General features: G+C 41.4%; 1 protein-coding gene and 1 long non-coding RNA gene across 2 annotated transcripts; one reads left to right on the top strand and one right to left on the bottom strand.

Moving 5' to 3' along the window:
* Positions 1–21: 21 nt before the first annotated feature.
* On the top strand, positions 22–4,446 carry LOC124008128 (zinc finger protein 583-like). The gene is made up of 2 exons (XM_046319136.1): positions 22–361; positions 2,139–4,446. Exons 1-2 carry the CDS (start codon positions 169–171, stop codon positions 2,882–2,884), a joined length of 939 nt encoding a protein of 312 aa, XP_046175092.1. The 5' UTR covers positions 22–168; the 3' UTR covers positions 2,885–4,446.
* Positions 4,447–11,461: 7,015 nt separating this feature from the next.
* Positions 11,462–17,044, bottom strand: LOC124008135. Its single transcript, XR_006834059.1, has 2 exons — positions 16,247–17,044; positions 11,462–11,852 (listed from the first exon to the last, which is right to left on the bottom strand). It is a non-coding gene; the product is annotated as an uncharacterized LOC124008135 (long non-coding RNA).
* Positions 17,045–18,621: the final 1,577 nt, after the last annotated feature.

The following is an 18,621-nucleotide window of genomic DNA, read 5'->3' as shown; positions in this document are numbered from 1 at the left end:
ATTTTCTTTCTGCCGACCAGCTTTTGTGAAAGGAGAACACTATCAATTTTTTTCTTTTTTTTTAATATAGAAATTGTTCAAAGGGCGCTAAGAAGATTCTTATAGAATGGTTTCAACAAATATTTATTTGATTAAACGAACAGCTACACTTTCATAACCATTTCCAATATGTCGAAACTACAGTTTTTGAATGTGTTCGTTACCGAGCGTTTGTCGACAGCTGCTGTGGAGATATTCGTGGTCGTAGAGAAGATTATAGCAGAGCATCAGGAAGAAATCTGCCGTTCAGCAAAGGAGAACGAGCGTCTACGGAGGCTGTTGGACATGGCTACCAAACCAGAGAGAATCTCACACGTAGCAGGTTTGTAGTGAAATACAGTTGTTGTACGAGATTTGATTTGTAGACGAATAGATTAGATTAATGTGGCACATTGTGATATGCCAAAGGGGAGGTGAAGGGTGTAGCTTCATCCCAATATGGCGACTGGATTAAGGGCGAGTATAATGAAGTGGGTACGTCATAAACGCTCTGCTATGGGTTAGACGGTTTTGATTGGTGTTTTTCTTTTTCTTCGGGTTCTTACCATGTTGTTCAACTACTTTCCATGGAGCTACTGTACCGTTTTCATGCTAGAGGACGAGTCTGACGAGTCTGAGCATTGGTGGAAAAAGTACTAAATTGTCATACATAAGTAAATATACCACAATAGAAAATGCCTCAGATAAAAGTGAAAATCCTAGTAAAATATAGTACTACTTGAGTAAAAGTATTTGGTTTTAAATATAGTAAACACTAGAACCGCTGGGCCTCGAAGGATCCCCCTTTATGCAAATGAGCAGTCATTCTGACTGCAAAATTCTAACAGAGTAATGAATACATTTCATATGCTATCACTGAAATAATCATTTGATTGTGTTCATGATGGTCTTTGGTAACATTGGAAAATATGTGTTCCCTGATTCCAAGTAACAAAATAGCATTTATTAGTTGATGTAGGCCATATGTAAAAACACATTCCACTGTTAAATCAATTTTATTTGTGGAGTGCCTTTGTTACAACTATGAAACAGAAACGATATAATATGCGTTGGAACATGGTAACAGTTTCTTTTTACAAGTACTTTTGTTTGTACAAAATACTAGGGCTGAGTGATATGGACAAAATATATCACAGTATTTTTCTAAATGTTGACAGTATTTGACGGTACTTTGTTTTTGAATATAAAAGTTCGACATTTGCTTTGAGTAGTTCTTGACCCTGGGGTGGCAACACATTCATTCTAACTTATGTCAATGGGTCTTACTCATTCTAATTGTTTTCTACTGTTCAATTCAACTTCAACTCAAAATAATTTCCTGCACTCATTTGAGATTATTTCCACACTGTCGCGTAGGGCTGCACGATATGGGCAAAAAAAAAGTGAGGTAGCCTAGTGGTTCGATCGAATCCCAGAGCTGACAAGGTAAAAAAAAAAATCTGTTGTTCTGCCCCTGAACAAGGCAGTTAACCCACTGTTCCTAGGCCGTCATTGAAAATAAGAATTTGTTCTTAACTGACTTGCCTAGTTTAATAAAGGTTAAATAAATAAATAAAATAAACTTGTGATTTAGATCAACACTTGGGTGAACTGTTGGAATCATGGAAAAATGATTATTCTAATTCTATAGCTAGAAGATAATAGTGGACACTTTGAATACAGTGTTGTTTGACAGGACACAAACAAAAATACCAGGGAGGAGTTAGTGTCAGGGTAGGAGCCAAAGTGATGGTCAGTGTTTTTTTGGGTAACCTATAATCTCTCTCTTAGCTAATTGCCTATAATTTGCACCTGTTGTCTATTCCATTTGCACAACAGCATGTGAAATTTGTCAATCAGTGTTGCTTCCTAAGTGGACAGTTTGATTTCACAGAAGTGTGATTGACTTGGAGTTACATTGTGTTGTTTAAGTGTTCCCTTTATTTTTTTGAACAATGTATTTTTGTAGGTCAGGAGTGTCAGTATAGCCTTTTCTGTGCTGTAGTGTAGACTAGTCAACAAAATCGTTTTATTTTTGAGTGCAGAAAGGTCTTCCAAACAAAATTACAGGTATTGTATTAAGAAGTCAATATTGATTGACTATATTTTTTTCCCTCCAGACTTCCAGCTACTGACTCCTGTCGTTCCCCCTGAGCAGCAGGAGTGGAGCCCCAGTCTAGAGCAGGAGGACACAGAACCCACACACATTAAAGAGGAACAACAGGAGCTCAGACTCAGTCAGGAGGACCCATCTCATCCCTCACATCATTACCAAAACCAAACTGTGGATGGAGAGATGAGCGCTCTACCTATCATCATAACTGAGGAGATCAAAACAGATCCTGATGTAGAGGGATACAGAGTACCACAACCAACCAGTGATCAGCCCCTTTCAGTACATCCAGACTGCTCTGCTGCAGTGGAGAAGCCATATCAGTGTAAACAATGTGGCAACAGCTTCACACGTAAGGGACACTTGACCATTCATTCAAGGACACACACGGGAGAGAACCCCTATCAGTGCAAACAATGTGGCAAAAGGTTTAACCAGAAGAGCAACTTGACCATCCACACAAGGGTACACACAGGAGAGAATCCATATCAGTGCAAACAATGTGGCAAAATGTTTAACCAGAAGGGACACTTGACCGTTCATTCAAGGATACATACAGGGGAGAGACCATATCAGTGTAAAGACTGTGACAAAGCCTTCAACCAGAAGATAGAATTGACATTGCATATGAGAGCTCATACAGGAGAGAGACCATATATCTGTCCTGTATGCAAGAAAGGTTACATCGCATTAAGCTATTTAAGACTTCATCAGCGTGTTCACAAAGGGGAGAAATCTTACCAGTGCAAATAATGTGGCAAATGCTTTGGTTATAAAGGAAGCTTGAAGTCTCATATGAGCACTCACACAAAAGCTTCAGCCTGAAGTGAGAACAACAAATGATTACTCACTTGAATTTCTTGTTAATAATGATTAACAACTTGTAAATAATAATTATATTTCCTGCCACTTGACAACAAAATAAATGTAGTTGTGTGTTAAAGGTTTTGTTTTTCAATTTATGTTTTCAGGTTGGACTTTAGGATGTATAGCACTTTAGCACGTTGGAGGCAGCGATTTGTGTCACCTCGTTAGTCAGTATGTGTTACACCTGTGCTGGCCCTTGTGCTATTTAAGAGTGGCTGGCCCAGTGCTTCAGTTGCCTTGAAATGTGGATGTTCGGTTAACACCTTTTTAGTTGGCTCTCCCTATTTCATTTATAGAAAATGTTTCATTTGTCTGATCTTCCCTGTATTTGTTTTGCTCAACTTTTTGGTTTGCTTCCTGTCTTAAGTTTGGTGTGGGTTTTTCTTGTGTTGGCCTCTTCTTGGGCAATTTTAGTGGGTGCTCGTGGTGGTTGTCATTTACGTTCCAGTTGTTGTGACTAGTCAACTTTCAGTGGATACCCCAATGAGTGTCTTTCAGAACCCCTCGTAAAACCCTGCCTTTTTTGTTTTGGTTGTCAGTGACTTTTTGTTACATCCCCCTTCTGTTTGAGCACCGTTATGTGGTTTTGTAGCTGAGGAAAGTAACAATGTGCGTGTGGAGTGTAAAGCATCACTCTATCCAATTTGTAAGCTCATTGTAAACCCAGGTGAAAAGTGATTGCATCAGTTTGAGACTATGCTGCCTCACGGGTGTTTTCCAATCACATGACAGGTCATAGCCAGGTGCACCGCGGTTCAGCCTAATCAAACTCCCTCACTGCTGTATCTAGCACAGAGCACACATTTGGATTTCTGAACAACGAGTTCTTATTGTTTAACAATAACATACAGGATATTTGGGCCACTATCTTCTATCTGTACTGATGTTAGAATATTGAAGTAGCCTATTACGTATTTGACAATCTATATAATGCAGCAAATAATTTGTTGTAATAAAGTACTTTAAAAATAATGGATGCCATTCATATTGGAGGATGTATTAAACCTGCCTATTTCCTGCCTCCTACCCCAACCCTATCCTGACCCATTAGGCAGATGGGAATGTATCTGGGCCTGTTTTCATGAAGCATTTTGGATGAGTGCTAATCTAGGATCAGATCACTCCTGTCTGTTCATTATAATTGAAAAAGCTAAACTTATCCTAGATCAGCACTCCTACTTTGAAACGCTTTGAGAACACAACCCCTGACCCTGTGTTACTGTTTAGGATCAACATTTACCTCCTCCCAGTTGGTGCATCAAAGACATTACAGTATGAAGATGGGTAGAAACTGCTTCTCCAATAGAAATCCCGATCACACTTTTAGGCGATGCAATGGCGACATTGTGAAGGCGCAGAAACGTCATTGGGTCTTACGGTCGCACCGCCCCGAACTGCGCATGTGCAAATCAAAGGCACTCTTTTGAAATAAAGTTGTTTTTGACAAATTAAAACATGTCAGTTTGTTACTTTCACAAGGTTGGAGTAATAGCATGTTCAATTACTTATTACAATGACTCAAATCTAGTTTGTGCCTTTTTAGATTTAGAGAAAATGAAAAACAGAAAGTTTCCATCTGAATCATCTTGGCTCCTGGACTCTGTCCACACATTTCAAGGATGTGTTGAGACGATGACTTATTGATGATCCAAGCACAGCTCAGTTAAGCCCTACCATTTTGTCGCTGAGTTGTCATAATGCTGCAGCAAATGTACATTATCCCAATGGTGTTTGCAGGCACAATGTAAGTAACCTAATTCATGTCCCCCTAACTGCCCTGAATGCCTCTGTTGATCCTACAGTTATTGTATGCAGTAATCATGTGCCTATGAACAGGAGTTCTACTGCTAGCACTGAGGCGGTGTGCCCTAGTAGGAAGTCCACTCAGCTCAAACATAATGAGCCCACATTAACATCTGTAACCTAAGAAACATGGTTCATGAAATCAATAACTTGCTAGTAACAGATGGAATTCATATCTCTGAAACTCACTGAAATAAAACATTTGATACAGTGGTAGAAATACATGGTTATAACATTTACAGAAAATACTAAATGCCAATGGTGGAGGTGTTGCTGTTTATATTCTGAACCACATTTCTTTAAAGCTTAGAGAGGGTCTCACGTTAAATAATGTTGAAGTAATATGGCTACAGGTTCATCTGCTTAACCTAAAGCCCATTCTTGTGGGAAGCTGCTATACACCACCAAGTGCTAATGGGATCTGGATAATGTGTGTGAAATGCTTGATAATGTATGTGATATCAACAGAGAGGTATATTTTCTGGGTGATTTAAATATTGACTGGCTTTCATTAAGTTGCTCACTCAAGAAAAAGCTTCAAACTAACCAGTGCTTGCAAGCCTGGTTCAGATTATCAGTCAACCTACCAGGGTAGTTACAAACAGCACAGGAATGAAATCATCAACATATATTGATCACATCTTTACTAAAGCTGTAGAAATGTGCTTTAAAGCAGTATTGAAATCCATTGGATGTAGTGATCACAATACAGTAGCCATATCTAGGAAAACCAACATTTCAAAGGCTGTGCCTAGTAGTGTATGAGGTCATACAATGTGTAGTGATTCTTATGTTGAGGATGTAAATAATATTTGCTGGTCTGTGGTGTGTAATGAGGAGCAACCAGACGCTGCTGGTCTGTGGTGTGTAATGAGGAGCAACCAGACGCTGCTGGTCTGTGGTGTGTAATGAGGAGCAACCAGACGCTGCTGGTCTGTGGTGTGTAATGAGGAGCAACCAGACGCTGCTGGTCTGTGGTGTGTAATGAGGAGCAACCAGACGCTGCTGGTCTGTGGTGTGTAATGAGGAGCAACCAGACACTGCTGGTCTGTGGTGTGTAATGAGGAGCAACCAGACGCTGCTGGTCTGTGGTGTGTAATGAGGAGCAACCAGACGCTGCTGGTCTGTGGTGTGTAATGAGGAGCAACCAGACGCTGCTGGTCTGTGGTGTGTAATGAGGAGCAACCAGACGCTCCACTTGACATCTTTATAAAATTGCTTATTCCAGTTACTAATAAGCATGCCCGCATTAAGACAATGACTGTAAAAACTGTTCAATCCCTGGAGTTTGAGTGAATAATTAAAATATTGTAAGGTTGAGAGCGATGAGGCAAAGTAATGGCAAATAAATCTGTCTGCGCAACCGATTGGCAAACATACTGCAAATTGAGAAGTCATATTACTCAACGGAATTTAAACAAGAAACCATAGTATGAAACACAGACAAAAGTATATAAAGAATAATAGTAAAAAGCTTTGGAGCACCTTAAATTACATTTTGGACAAAAAGGTCAACTTGGCTCCATCATTCATTAAAACAGATGGCTCATTCATCACAAAACCCACTGACATTGCCAATTACTTTAATGATTTTGTCAATAGCAAGATTAGCAAACTTTGGCATGACATGCCAGCAAAAAACGCTGACACTACACATCCAATTATAACTCGTAAAATTATGAAAATTAAGCACTGTCATTTTGAGTGTGGAAGTGGTGAAAACATTATTGTTGTCTATCAACAATGACAAGTCACCAGGGTCTAACAACTTGGATGGAAAATTACTGAAGATAAAAGTGGATGATACTGCAACTCCTATTTGCCATATCTTCAATCTAAGCCTACTAGAGAAAGTGTGTGCCCTCAGGCCTGGAGGAAAGCAAAAGTAATTCCACTACCAAAGAATAGTAAGCCCCCTTTACTGGCTCAAATAGCTGACCAATCAGCCTGTTACCAACCCTTAGTGGGCGTTGTTTTGTTAGACTTCAGTGCGGCTTTTGGCATTATCGATCAAAGTCTGCTTTTGGAAAAACGTATGTATTATGGCTAGGGCTGTCACTGTGACCGTATTACCTCCACACCGGCGGTCAGGAGTCATGAACGCAGTCAAATTCCACGTGACCGTTTAGTCACGGTAATTAGGCTTCTCCAAGCTCTGATGCTGCTGATGGTCATTAGTAGTCTACCAAACTTACTAACTGCCTGGTACTCAACACTCTATTGTCTCTCTAATCACTGACACCAATGCAAATGTATTCGAAAATATAATCAGCCCCTTCTTGAGAGCCCATGACCTCATGTTGCACAACATTTCAATAGGTTATGCAATTGTGTGAGAAAACAGAATGATGGCCTCTACTAAAAAAAGGAGGATCAAATTTCTGATAATGGTCTATTCTAAATCTAAATAAAGTTCACACATATTATTTAGTATAATATATTATGTAAAGAAAAGATTGAATCAAGAATAGTCTGATGGGTGACAATATTAGCCTATCACTTGTGAATTATATATTGATGCCCAGCATAAGAAACAATGCCTTTTTTGCAACTTTTTTTAATCATAGTCTCACACCTCATGTAGCCTAGCCCATAGGCCTATATGTTTTAAAGTTTGTATCACAACTAAAGTGGCCAAATAACATCTTAAAATGAAGCACATTTAATCCGCTTTACAAAGGGTGTAGAGCCTAACTGGCATACATAAACAGCACGAGTTTCAAGTTTGGGGAAGATCATTTTCACCATAAAAATGCACCTTTATAATAAAAGCATTACATGCATAACTGCATTTGCGGTTAGTTTTCATAATAGTGTTTTCTGCTAATTGATCATTCGCACTTATAGCCTACTAGCATGTGTGCATTGCTGTGCGTATAATGTGAAGAAATAGCCTTATAGTTTATCAAAATGTTAAGCTAAATGTTCTGATCTGTTGCATCAGCCTCATTCCGTAAAAAATGTTTTTGCTGCAAATGATTGTATTAATTTGGGATCTATCGCATCCCACAACTGTCCCAGACTATGTTTGGAATATTTATTTCTCGCACAGAATAGAATAGGTCGAACTTTGTACTATGGGGGATAGTAGATTGACATAAGCTAGTGCTTTTGCTGTTCGTTAGGCCTACTCATCTTGTTGGCTGATGTAAAGTAAATGTGGACAGTTCTTCCAATATCTTCAATATGCACCTCAGAATTGGATAAGGACGGCGCAGTTGCGTCCCTGATGTGTCTGTCTTGTGGCCTGTGAGAAAGACCCGATCACGTGATGGAGAGTGCAGCACTCAAGGAGAAGGGCATAACTTCCACTGGCTGCAAAAGGCATGGATTGTTTTAGGGGGCATTACGGCCACACAAAGGGATGCCGGCGTGAAATTGTAGGCATTATCAAGTGCTTGTCAAATTGTGAAATAGTGACTGATGTACAGTAGTGTGTACAGTCTACACAAAATAAACCAAAGCAGAGCTAATGCCTTCCAAGCAACTTTAAAAAAAATCATCATTAGAGTTGCATCATGCAGCCTTACAATGTATTAAAAGGTGTGTGTAAGCCAGGAGATGCTAAATGTGTTTATGTGAATTAACGGTCAATTACCGAGACCGATAGTTGTTGTCATGACAATCACTGGTTGATGAAATTTCATGACTGCCAAAGCCCTAGTTATGGCTTTACACCCTCTGTTATATTTTGGATAAAGAGTTACCTGTCTAACAGAACACAGAACGTGTTCTTTAATGGAAGCCTCTCCAACACAATCATAGAATCAGGAATTCCCCAGGGCAGCCCCTTACTTATTTCAATCTTTACTAATTACTTGCCAATGGCTTTGAGTAAAGCAAGGAATACATTGGTCAGTAATAAAGCCTCTCTTGAAAAAGCCAAACCTTGACCCAGAAAATATAAAAAACTATCGGCCTATATCAAATGTTAGAAAAAGCTGTTGCGCAGCAACTCACTGCCTTCCTGAAGACAAACAATGTATACGAAATGCTTCAGTCTGGTTTTAGATCCCATCATAGCACTAAACTGCACTTGTGAAGGTGGTAAATTACCTTTTAATGGCATCAGACCAAGGCTCTGCATCTGTCTGCGTGCTCCTAGACCTTAGTGCTGCTTTTGATACCATCGATCACCACAGTCTTTTGGAGAGAGTCGAAACACAAATTGGTCTACATGGACAAGTTCTGGCCTGGTTTAGATCTTATCTGTCGGAACGATATCAGTTTGTCTCTGTGAATGGTTTGTCCTCTGACAAATCAACTGTAAATTTCGGTGTTCCTCAAAGTTCTGTTTTGGGACCACTATTGTTTTCACTATATAGTTACCTCTTGGTGATGTCATTCGAAAACATAATGTTAATTTTCACTGCTATGCGGATGACACACAGCTGTACATTTCAATGAAACATGGTGAAGCCCCAAAATTGCCCTCGCTAGAAGCCTGTGTTTCAGACATAAGGAAGTGGATGGCTGCAAACGTTCTACTTTTAAACTCGGACAAAACAGAGATGCTTGTTCTAGGTCCCAAGAAACAAACACATCTTCTGTTGAATCTGACAATTAATCTTGATGGTTGTACAGTCGTCTCAAATAAAACTGTGAAGGACCTCGGAGTTACTCTGGACCCTGATCTCTCTTTTGACAAACATATCAAGACTGTTTCAAGGACAGCTTTTTTCCATATACGTAACATTGCAAAAATCAGAAATTTTCTGTCCAAAAATTAATCTATGCTTTTGTTACTTCTAGGTTAGACTATTGCAATGCCCTACTTTCCGGCTACCTGGATAAAGCACTAAATAAACTTCAGTTAGTGCTAAATACGGCTGCTAGAATCCTGACTAGATAGAACCAAATTTGATCATATTACTCCAGTGCTAGCCTCCCTACACTGGCCTCCTGTTAAGGCAAGGGCTGATTTCAAGGTTTTACTGCTAACCTACAAAGCATTACATGGGCTTAGAATTTCCAAGCAAACAGCTGGAGGCAGGGATTTCTCCTATAGTGCTCCATTTTTATGGAATGGTCTGCCTACCCATGTGAGAGACGCAGACTCGGGCTCAACCTTTAAGTCTTCACTGAAGACTCATCTCTTCATGGCGGAGATCTTTGTGGGCTATACTCGGCCTTGTCTCAGGATGGTAAGTTGGTGGTTGAAGATATCCCTCCAGTGGCGTGGGGGCTGTGCTTTGGCAAAGTGGGTGGGGTTATATCCTTCCTGTTTGGCCCTGTCCGGGGGTATCATCGGATGGGGCCACAGTGTCTCCTGACCCCTCCTGTCTCAGCCTCCAGTATTTATGCTGCAGTAGTTTATGTGTCGGGGGGCTAGGGTCAGTTTGTTATATCTGGAGTACTTCTCCTGTCTTATCCGGTGTCCTGTGTGAATTTAAGTATGCTCTCTCTAATTCTCTCTTTCTCTCTGAGTACTTGAGCCCTATGACCATGCCTCAGGACTACCTGGCATGATGACTCCTTGCTGTCCCCAGTCCACCTGGCCGTGCTGCTGCTCCAGTTTCAACTGTTCTGCCTGCGGCTATGGAATCCTGACCTGTTCACCGGACGTGCTACCTGTCCCAGACCTGCTGTTTTCAATTCTCTAGAGACAGCAGGAGTAGTAGAGATACTCTTAATGATCGGCTATGAAAAGCCAACTGACAACTGACATTAATCCTGAGGTGCTGACTTGCTGCACCCTCGACAACTACTGTGCTGGTCATTTATGAACATTTGAACATCTTGGCCATGTTCTGTTATAATCTCCACCCGGCACAGCCAGAAGAGTACTGGCCACCCCTCATAACCTGGTTCCTCTCTAGGTTTCTTCCTAGGTTTTGGCCTTTCTAGTGAGTTTTTCCTAGCCACTGTGCTTCTACACCTGCATTGCTTGCTGTTTGGGGTTTTAGGCTGGGTTTCTGTACAGAACTTTGAGATATCAGCTGATGTACGAAGGGCTATATAAATAAATTTGATTTGTCCTAAATATTTCAAAAACTAAAAGCATTGTATTTGGGAGTAACCCTGGATTGTATACATGGTCAAAACATGTTGATACAACAGTAGGTAAGATGGGGAGAAGTCTGTCCATAACAAAGCACTGCTTTGCCTTCTTAACAACACTATCAACAAGGCAGGTCCTACAGGCCTAGTTTTGTCGCACCTGGTCTACTGTTCAGTCGTGTAGTCAGGTGCCACAAAGGGGGACCTGGGAAAATTGTCTCAGAACAGGGCAGCATGGCTGGCCCTTAAATGTATACGGAGAGCTAACATGAATACTATGGATGTAAGTCTCTCATGGCTCAAAGTGAAGGAGAGATTGACTTCACTACTTGTTTTTGTAAGAAGTGTTGACAAGCTGAATGCACTGAGCTGTATGTTTAAACTACTAGCACACAGCCGAGACACCCATGCATACCACACAATACATGCCACAAGAGGTCTCTCCACAGTCCCCAAGTCCAGAACAGACAACGGGAGGCACACAGTACTACATAGAGCCATAACTACATGTAAATCTATTCCACATCAGGTAACTGGTAGCAGTAGAATCAGATTTAAAAAGCAACCTTATGGAACAACGGGGACTGTGAAGAGTGTGTCAGACCAGGGGGTTGGGTCAAAATGTTTACACAGATCAGACACAGACAGAGTACCATTAGCTCAGTTTCAAAGGTGTTTATTACAATAATAGTCCAAAAGAAAAGAATAGGTCTCCCCCAAGAGACCCTCTCTAGGATACAGTCTTCTGGGCTCCGGGTCTTGCTGTATCCTGTGGGGGTCAAAAGTAAACTCCTTCATGTTACCTCTGGTACCATCCCCAACTATACAGGAGTCCTTTCCTCCCCCAGTCTCTCCTGTGTGCTGCGCTTCTGGCAGCTTTATGGTACCTGTACAGCTGGTGAGCAATCAGCCCATGATTACTCACCAATCCCCAAACAGCCCCAATTAGTCCTGGCCGGAGATCCCCTCGAGACCTGGCACGTCCAGCAGATGGAGCCATCGCCTCGTGACGTTTTCTCCGTCTGTCACCAAGGCCTCGACGAGTCTCCCCCTGGTAGCCACAAGAGATACCCAGGAACAGACACACGCATACACACGCATACACACGCATTCTACACACACGTTCACTGCAATATTGTTGAATGGTGGTATTGTATATTTTGTATTGTAGATATGTAGTGGTGTAATAATGTTATATGATGTACTGTTTTGGATCCCTAAGAAACAGCTATGGAAGATTTGTTTTCACTTCTCTCATTGACTTCCCAAACCCCGGCTTTGTCTGCTTGGTCTGTTTCACAAGGATCCTGGAAGTCTCAAGATGTTGCGCCTCTGGGTTTTACGCATCGATCGCACCAACAGTGGCTTGGCATGTTGGAACACAAGAACTACATTCATTTCCAATGGATTGCGTTGCAGAGGCAGTTGCAGTGCGTTCTGCGTGGTGCAGAAATTGGATTTATCGAACGTATGCATCAAATTGTATGTGTAGATGGCTTGAAGGAAATGGTAGCAGAAGGTGAAAGTGTCACTTTTATTGCACACATATCCACATGACGCTGTAGGTGTGTTCAAGATGTTAGAAACTTTGTGGGTGCACTATGCAGAAATCTCTCCGCCATTTATTGGTTGCTAAAATTGTAATAGTTCGCCTAATTTAATTTTGTGACAAAACAAGCAAGTATAGTGTAGAGAGTCACTGTACCATCTAAACAGCTGTTGTATTTGGCGCATGAAATATAACCAAAAACATTGTAATTTCAGCTATTTGAAGCTGTTGTACAAAACTGAAAGTAAAATATTTGCTTTCTATGAGAATGACAGATCTATAACTAACATTTCTAAGTGAATTTGGTCGTGTCGCCCGACAAGTTAGATATCAAATCAAATGTTATTTGTCACATGCGCAGAATACAAAAGCTGTAGACCTTATCATGAAAAGCTTACCTACAAGCCCTTAACCAACAATGCAGTTCAAGAAATAGAGTCAAGAAAATATTTACTATATAAACTGAAGTTAACAATAATCGAATCAAATCAAAAAAGTATCAAGAAATGTACATAACAATAACGAGGCTACAAATCAATGTGCGGAGGTACAGGTTAGTCGAGGTCGTTTGTAAAGTGTCTTTGCATAGATAATAAACAGCTAGTAGCAGCAGTGTAAAAACTACTAAAGGGGGGAATAGCTGTTCTTATGGCTTGGGGGTAGAAGCTGTTCAGGAGCCTGGACTTGGCGCAGAGAGAACCTTCTATGACTTGGGTGACTGGAGTCTTTGACCATTTTTTGGGCCTTCCTCCGACAAAATGTTACATATTGCAGCTTTTTATTTTACCTTTATTTAACTAGGTAAGTCAGTTAAGAACACATTCTTATTTACAATGACGGCCCACCCCCTTCCAACAATGGGCCAATTGTGGACTCCCAATCACGGCCGGTTGTGATACAGCCTGGAATCGAACCAGGGTCTGTAGTGACGCCTCTAGCACTGAGATGAAGTGCCTTAGACCGCTGTGCCACTCAGGAGCCCAGGTTCTTTAATTAGAAGATACTAAAAGACAAAGCAAAGGCATTTAAAAAAGAAAGTGGTGTTTTGTCTGGTTGGGACCCATATTGAAACTGAGGGCAAAACTTGGTCCAGGTAATTTGGCTCAAAGATCTCGTACCTTAAAATATTTGGGAATATACTGACTGACAACAATGGTTTTCCATTAAATGCTCCAATACGGCAGGTGGTGTTATTGTAATGAAGTCTTTTTTTCACCGACCAACTTTAGTGAAACGACAACAAGGTCGCTATCAACCGGTACGCAGAATCAGAGAGAGGTTTCAACCAACATCTCTTTAATAAAACGAACAGCTTGACTTTCATAATCATTGCCAATATGTCCAAACTACAGTTGTTGAATGTGTTCGTCACCGAGAGTTTGTCAGCAGCTGCTGTGGAGATATTGTGGAGATATTCGTAGTCGTGGAGAAGACCGTAGCAGAGTATCAGGAAGAAATCTGCCGTTCAGCGGAGGAGATCGAGCGTCTACGGAGGCTGTTGGACATGGTTAGCAAACCAGAGATAGTTACACAGAGCAAGTTTGTAGCGAAATGCAGTTGTTGTAACGAGATTTGACATGTAGACTAGTTAATAGACTAGATGCATATGGCGGGTTGTGTTATGCCGAAGGGTACATGCATTGTGCCCAAATTGATGACGTATGTCGAGTGGAGACGAATGCATTCGGTTCCTCAGTCGTCCTGGTGAGACTAGTTTATGAAGGCTAGTTGTCAACGACCCCATTTATTTCGATGGGCAAGGGAGAAATGACTTGTATTATTGGTCACCATTCTAGATATCACCGTGACCTGCCAATTAGCTAACGTAACGAATTAAAAACTCGATCCATTGGAATACTGCGTTACAAATGCTTATTTCAAAGAGCGCTCCGTAAGCCAAGTATCAGTGGTTGAAAACTAGGTATGTTGCACATTTTAATATGAAAAAAAGCCATACATTGGGTCCGCCATGGTTCAGTGTAGCCTAGTAACGCTAATATATGGAATATACAGTGCATTCGGAAATATTCAAACCCCTTCCACATTTTGTTACATTACAGCCTTATTTTAAAACGGACACAATTTAATTTTACCCTCATCAATCTACAGACAATAACCCATAATGACACAGCGAAAACAGGTTATACATTTAACACTTACATAAGTATTCAGACCCTTTGGTATGAGACTCAATTGAGCTCAGGTGCATCCTGTTTTTATTGATTATCCTTGAGATGTTTCAACAACTTGATTGGAGTCCACCTGTGGTACATTCAATTGATTGGACATGATTTGGAAAGGCACACACCTGTCTATTTAAGGTCCCACAGTTGACAGTGGATGTCCGAGCAAAAACCAAGCCATGAGGTCGAAGCACAGATCTGGGGAAGGGTACCAAACATTTCTGCAGCATTTGAAGGTCCCTTAGAACACAGTGGCCTCCATCATTCTTAAATGGAAGAGGTTTGGAACCACCAAGTCTCTTCCTAGAGCGGGCCACCTGGCTAAACCGAGCAATCAGGGGAGAAGAGCTTTGGTCAGGGAGGTGACCAAGAACCCATTTCGCTACACTCGCATTAACATCTGCTAACCATGTGTATGTGACAAATACATTTTGATTTGATTTGATTGAACCCGATGGTCACTCTGAAGAGCTCCAGAGTTCCTCTGTGGAGATGGGAGAACCTTCCAGAAGGACAACTATTCTCTGCAGCACTCCACCAAATCAGGGCTTTATAGTAGAGTGGCCAGACGGAAGCCACTCCTCAGTAAAAGGCACATGACAGTCCACTTGGAGTTTGCCAAAAGGCACCTAAAGTATTCACTTTGGCCTGAATGCCAAGCGTCACATCTGGACCTGGCACCATCTCTACGGTGAGGCATGGTGGTGGCAGCATCATGCTGTGGGGATGTTTTTTCAGCGGCAGGGACTGGGAGACTAGTCAGAATCGAGGGAAAGATGAACGGAGCAAAGTACAGAGAGATCCTTGATGAAAACCTGCTCCAGACCGCTCAGGACCTCAGACTGGGGGCGAAGGTTCACCTTCCAACAGGACAACAACCCTAAGCACACAGCCAAGACAACGCAGGAGTGCCTTCGGGACAAGTCTCTGAATGTCCTTGAGTGGTCCGGCCAGAGCCCGGACTTGAACCCGATTTGAACATCTCTGGAGAGACCTGAGAATAGCTGTGCAGTGACACTCCCCATCCAACCTGACATATCTTGAGAGGATCTGCAGAGAAGTATGGGAGAAACTCCCCAAATACAGGTGTGCCAAGCTTCTAGCTTCATACCCAACAAGACTCAAGGCTGTATTCGCTGCCAAAAGTGCCTCAACAAAGTACTGAGTAAAGGGTCTGAATACTTATGTAAATGTAATACTTCCTTTTTTTTGGTCATTATTGGGTATTGTGTGTAGATTGATGAGGGGGAAAAACAATTGAATCCACCTTAGAATAAGGCTGTAACGTAACAATGTGGAAAAAGTCAAGGGGTCTGAATACTTTCCGAATGCACTGCACTGTACCAACGTTTACTACCTGAATTATTGGGATCATCTGGTCACCACCAGTGTTTGGAATACATTGAGCTTGTTGACAAAAACAGACCATGGGAGGCCTTTTCACACGGGGATGTATTTGTCAAAGGTGGGTCTGTGTAAACTATGAGGTTATATTGGAGAAAGGTTGATAGCAGTGAATGTCATCAAATGATTTACTGTTGCAGTATATCTAAGTAGCAGCCATATCAGACAGGGAAACTAAGAACATTAGTTTTAGTTAAAATGTTCTTGTGATTAAAACAAAACTACTTATTTTACTAAACTATAGATTTAAATAAATTGTGATTCTTTAAAAAAAAAGATGGGCCTGACTGACGTGGACTGTTTCCTCACCTTATTCTCCTTGTGGTTATCCGTGGTTGTTGGTTGGTCAGATTCATTCTGTTTTTATCTGAGTAATCTCACAAGTTCCAACTTTGGCAGACAAATGTCAAATTCAGCACATCTCAATCAGATCACGTGAAGGGGAAGGAGTTCCCATAGGTCATTTGGCGTCCCTTTACGAAAACATCGAGAGCTAGTTACGATGACTGACTGAACAGAATCCGTTCGTCTCCACTCAACTCTCGCTGTGCGACATACGTCATCAATTTTGTGCTCCAGGCGTGTCCGTATTGCCTCTCTCATGCCAAAGAGCTTTGTCTCTTCCTCGGTCGATACTAGTTACCACATCAACAAAGGCATAAATCCCACCGATTTCAAAAATGTATCTGAAAATATTAAACTTAACCTTAACCACACCTTAAATTAAGATCAAGAAGCAAATGTTCGTTTTCACTATTTTGCCAATTTTGACTTTGTGGCAACTAGTTGAATCCCTCTTCCTCTCTGGCTATGCGCACCCTTTAACGCAACTCCTGGTTGGCCAACATTGCTTTGTTAAGTCACGTGCTGGGGTACCGGCTATAAGGACACTCCTGTCCTGTAAACAAGTAGCCAAAATCTAGAACTGACCCGTTACCTTAATCCTGACCATAAACATAACCTACTTTGAACTAATTCTCAAATTAAATATTTTTTTGTATGTCAGGAGTGTCAGTATAGCCTTTTCTGTGCTGTAGTGTAGACCGGTCAACAAACTAGTTTTATTTTTGAGCACAGAGAGGCGTTCCTAACAAAATGACAGACATTAAGATAAGTCTATATTGATTGAATATATTTTTTCCCCTCCAGACTTCCAGCTACTCACTCCTGCCGTTCCCCATGAAAATCATTACTGTGAGCAGGAGTGGAACCCCAGTCTGGGGCAGGATGACCCAGAACCCACACAGATCAAAGAGGAACAACAGGAGCTCAGACTCAGTCAGGAGGACCCACCTCAGCCCTCACATCATTACCAAAACCAAACTGTGGATGATGGAGAGAGGAGGGCATAAATTATATTACTACACTGAGTGCAATAATAGCCTGAAATGAATCTGAAATGAAAACAACAAATGAATACTTCGTCATTGGAAATTTCTTAATACGTCCAACTTCTGAATAATTATGTTGTTTTCTGGCAATTGACAACAGAACAAACTGAGTAATGTGTGTTGAGGGGAAATCACCAGTCAGTATTAGATTGGTAAACGGAATCTAGCGCTCAGTTTCAGGGACCTACACTGCTGGCTTCAGGAAGTCCTCACAGTTGTATCTAGCACAGAACGCACAGAACACACTCCTGTTCTCTGTATACACAAATAAAAACTGTTTGCAAAAACAGTGACCTCACCTTCATCAAATACCTGTATGCGGATGACATGGCTCTGGTTGCTTGCCTGGATGGCAAATCCAGCTCAAGTTTCTCCCAGTTAATTGATGACCTCGTGACATGTTTTGACAATAGCTTAATTGACGTCCATTTCACCAAGACTAAAGAACAATGCCTTAGTGGTAAGATGCGGAATAATGTAAGCGAACACACACTGACCATGGTGTAAAGATCCCTGATCGAGAGTGTTCTCACCATCTCCACCTGGTATGGGAATTGGGACCCTCTCGTTCAGGGACAGGAGTAAACTGGCAAAAGTTGTCAGTCAGGTCAGCAAAATAATCAGCAGCAAAACAGCCACAACTGCAGAACTGTACACACAGAACATTACAAGGAAAGCACTCCAGGTCTTCAACGACCACACCCGCCCACTGCATTATCCTTCCAAATGCTGCCGTCTGGTTGGAGATAAAAGGTGCCACTCGCACGGAAGAATGGCTGGAGAAATCCCCTCCTCAGTGGCAATTCTAAATAAGATGAACTGACATGTAAATGCTTCATGTAATGTGTATGTTTTCATCCATTTAATGTAAGCCAGAGCGCCAAAGACACTTTCCCATTCTGTGAAAACTCAATGGACCAACACGTTTTCTAATCTCATCTTTCTAAACAACAGGAGTTCTTGTTCAATTGTTTAACAATGACATACGGGACATTTGGGCCACTATCACATCTGCACTGACAGCTACATGTTAGAATATTGATGTAGCCTATCACATCTGCACTGACAGCTACATGTTAGAATATTGATGTAGCCTATCACATCTGCACTGACAGCTACATGTTAGAATATTGATGTAGCCTATCACATCTGCACTGACAGCTACATGTTAGAATATTGATGTAGCCTATCACATCTGCACTGACAGCTACATGTTAGAATATTGATGTAGCCTATTACATCTGCACTGACAGCTACATGTTAGAATATTGATGTAGCCTATTACATCTGCAC

The sequence above is a fragment of the Oncorhynchus gorbuscha genome, linkage group LG21 (genome assembly GCF_021184085.1).
Source record: "Oncorhynchus gorbuscha isolate QuinsamMale2020 ecotype Even-year linkage group LG21, OgorEven_v1.0, whole genome shotgun sequence".
NCBI lineage: Eukaryota > Metazoa > Chordata > Actinopteri > Salmoniformes > Salmonidae > Oncorhynchus > Oncorhynchus gorbuscha.
The sequence above is the reverse complement of the archived record's forward strand: the minus strand, read 5'-3'. Positions and strand labels throughout refer to the sequence as shown.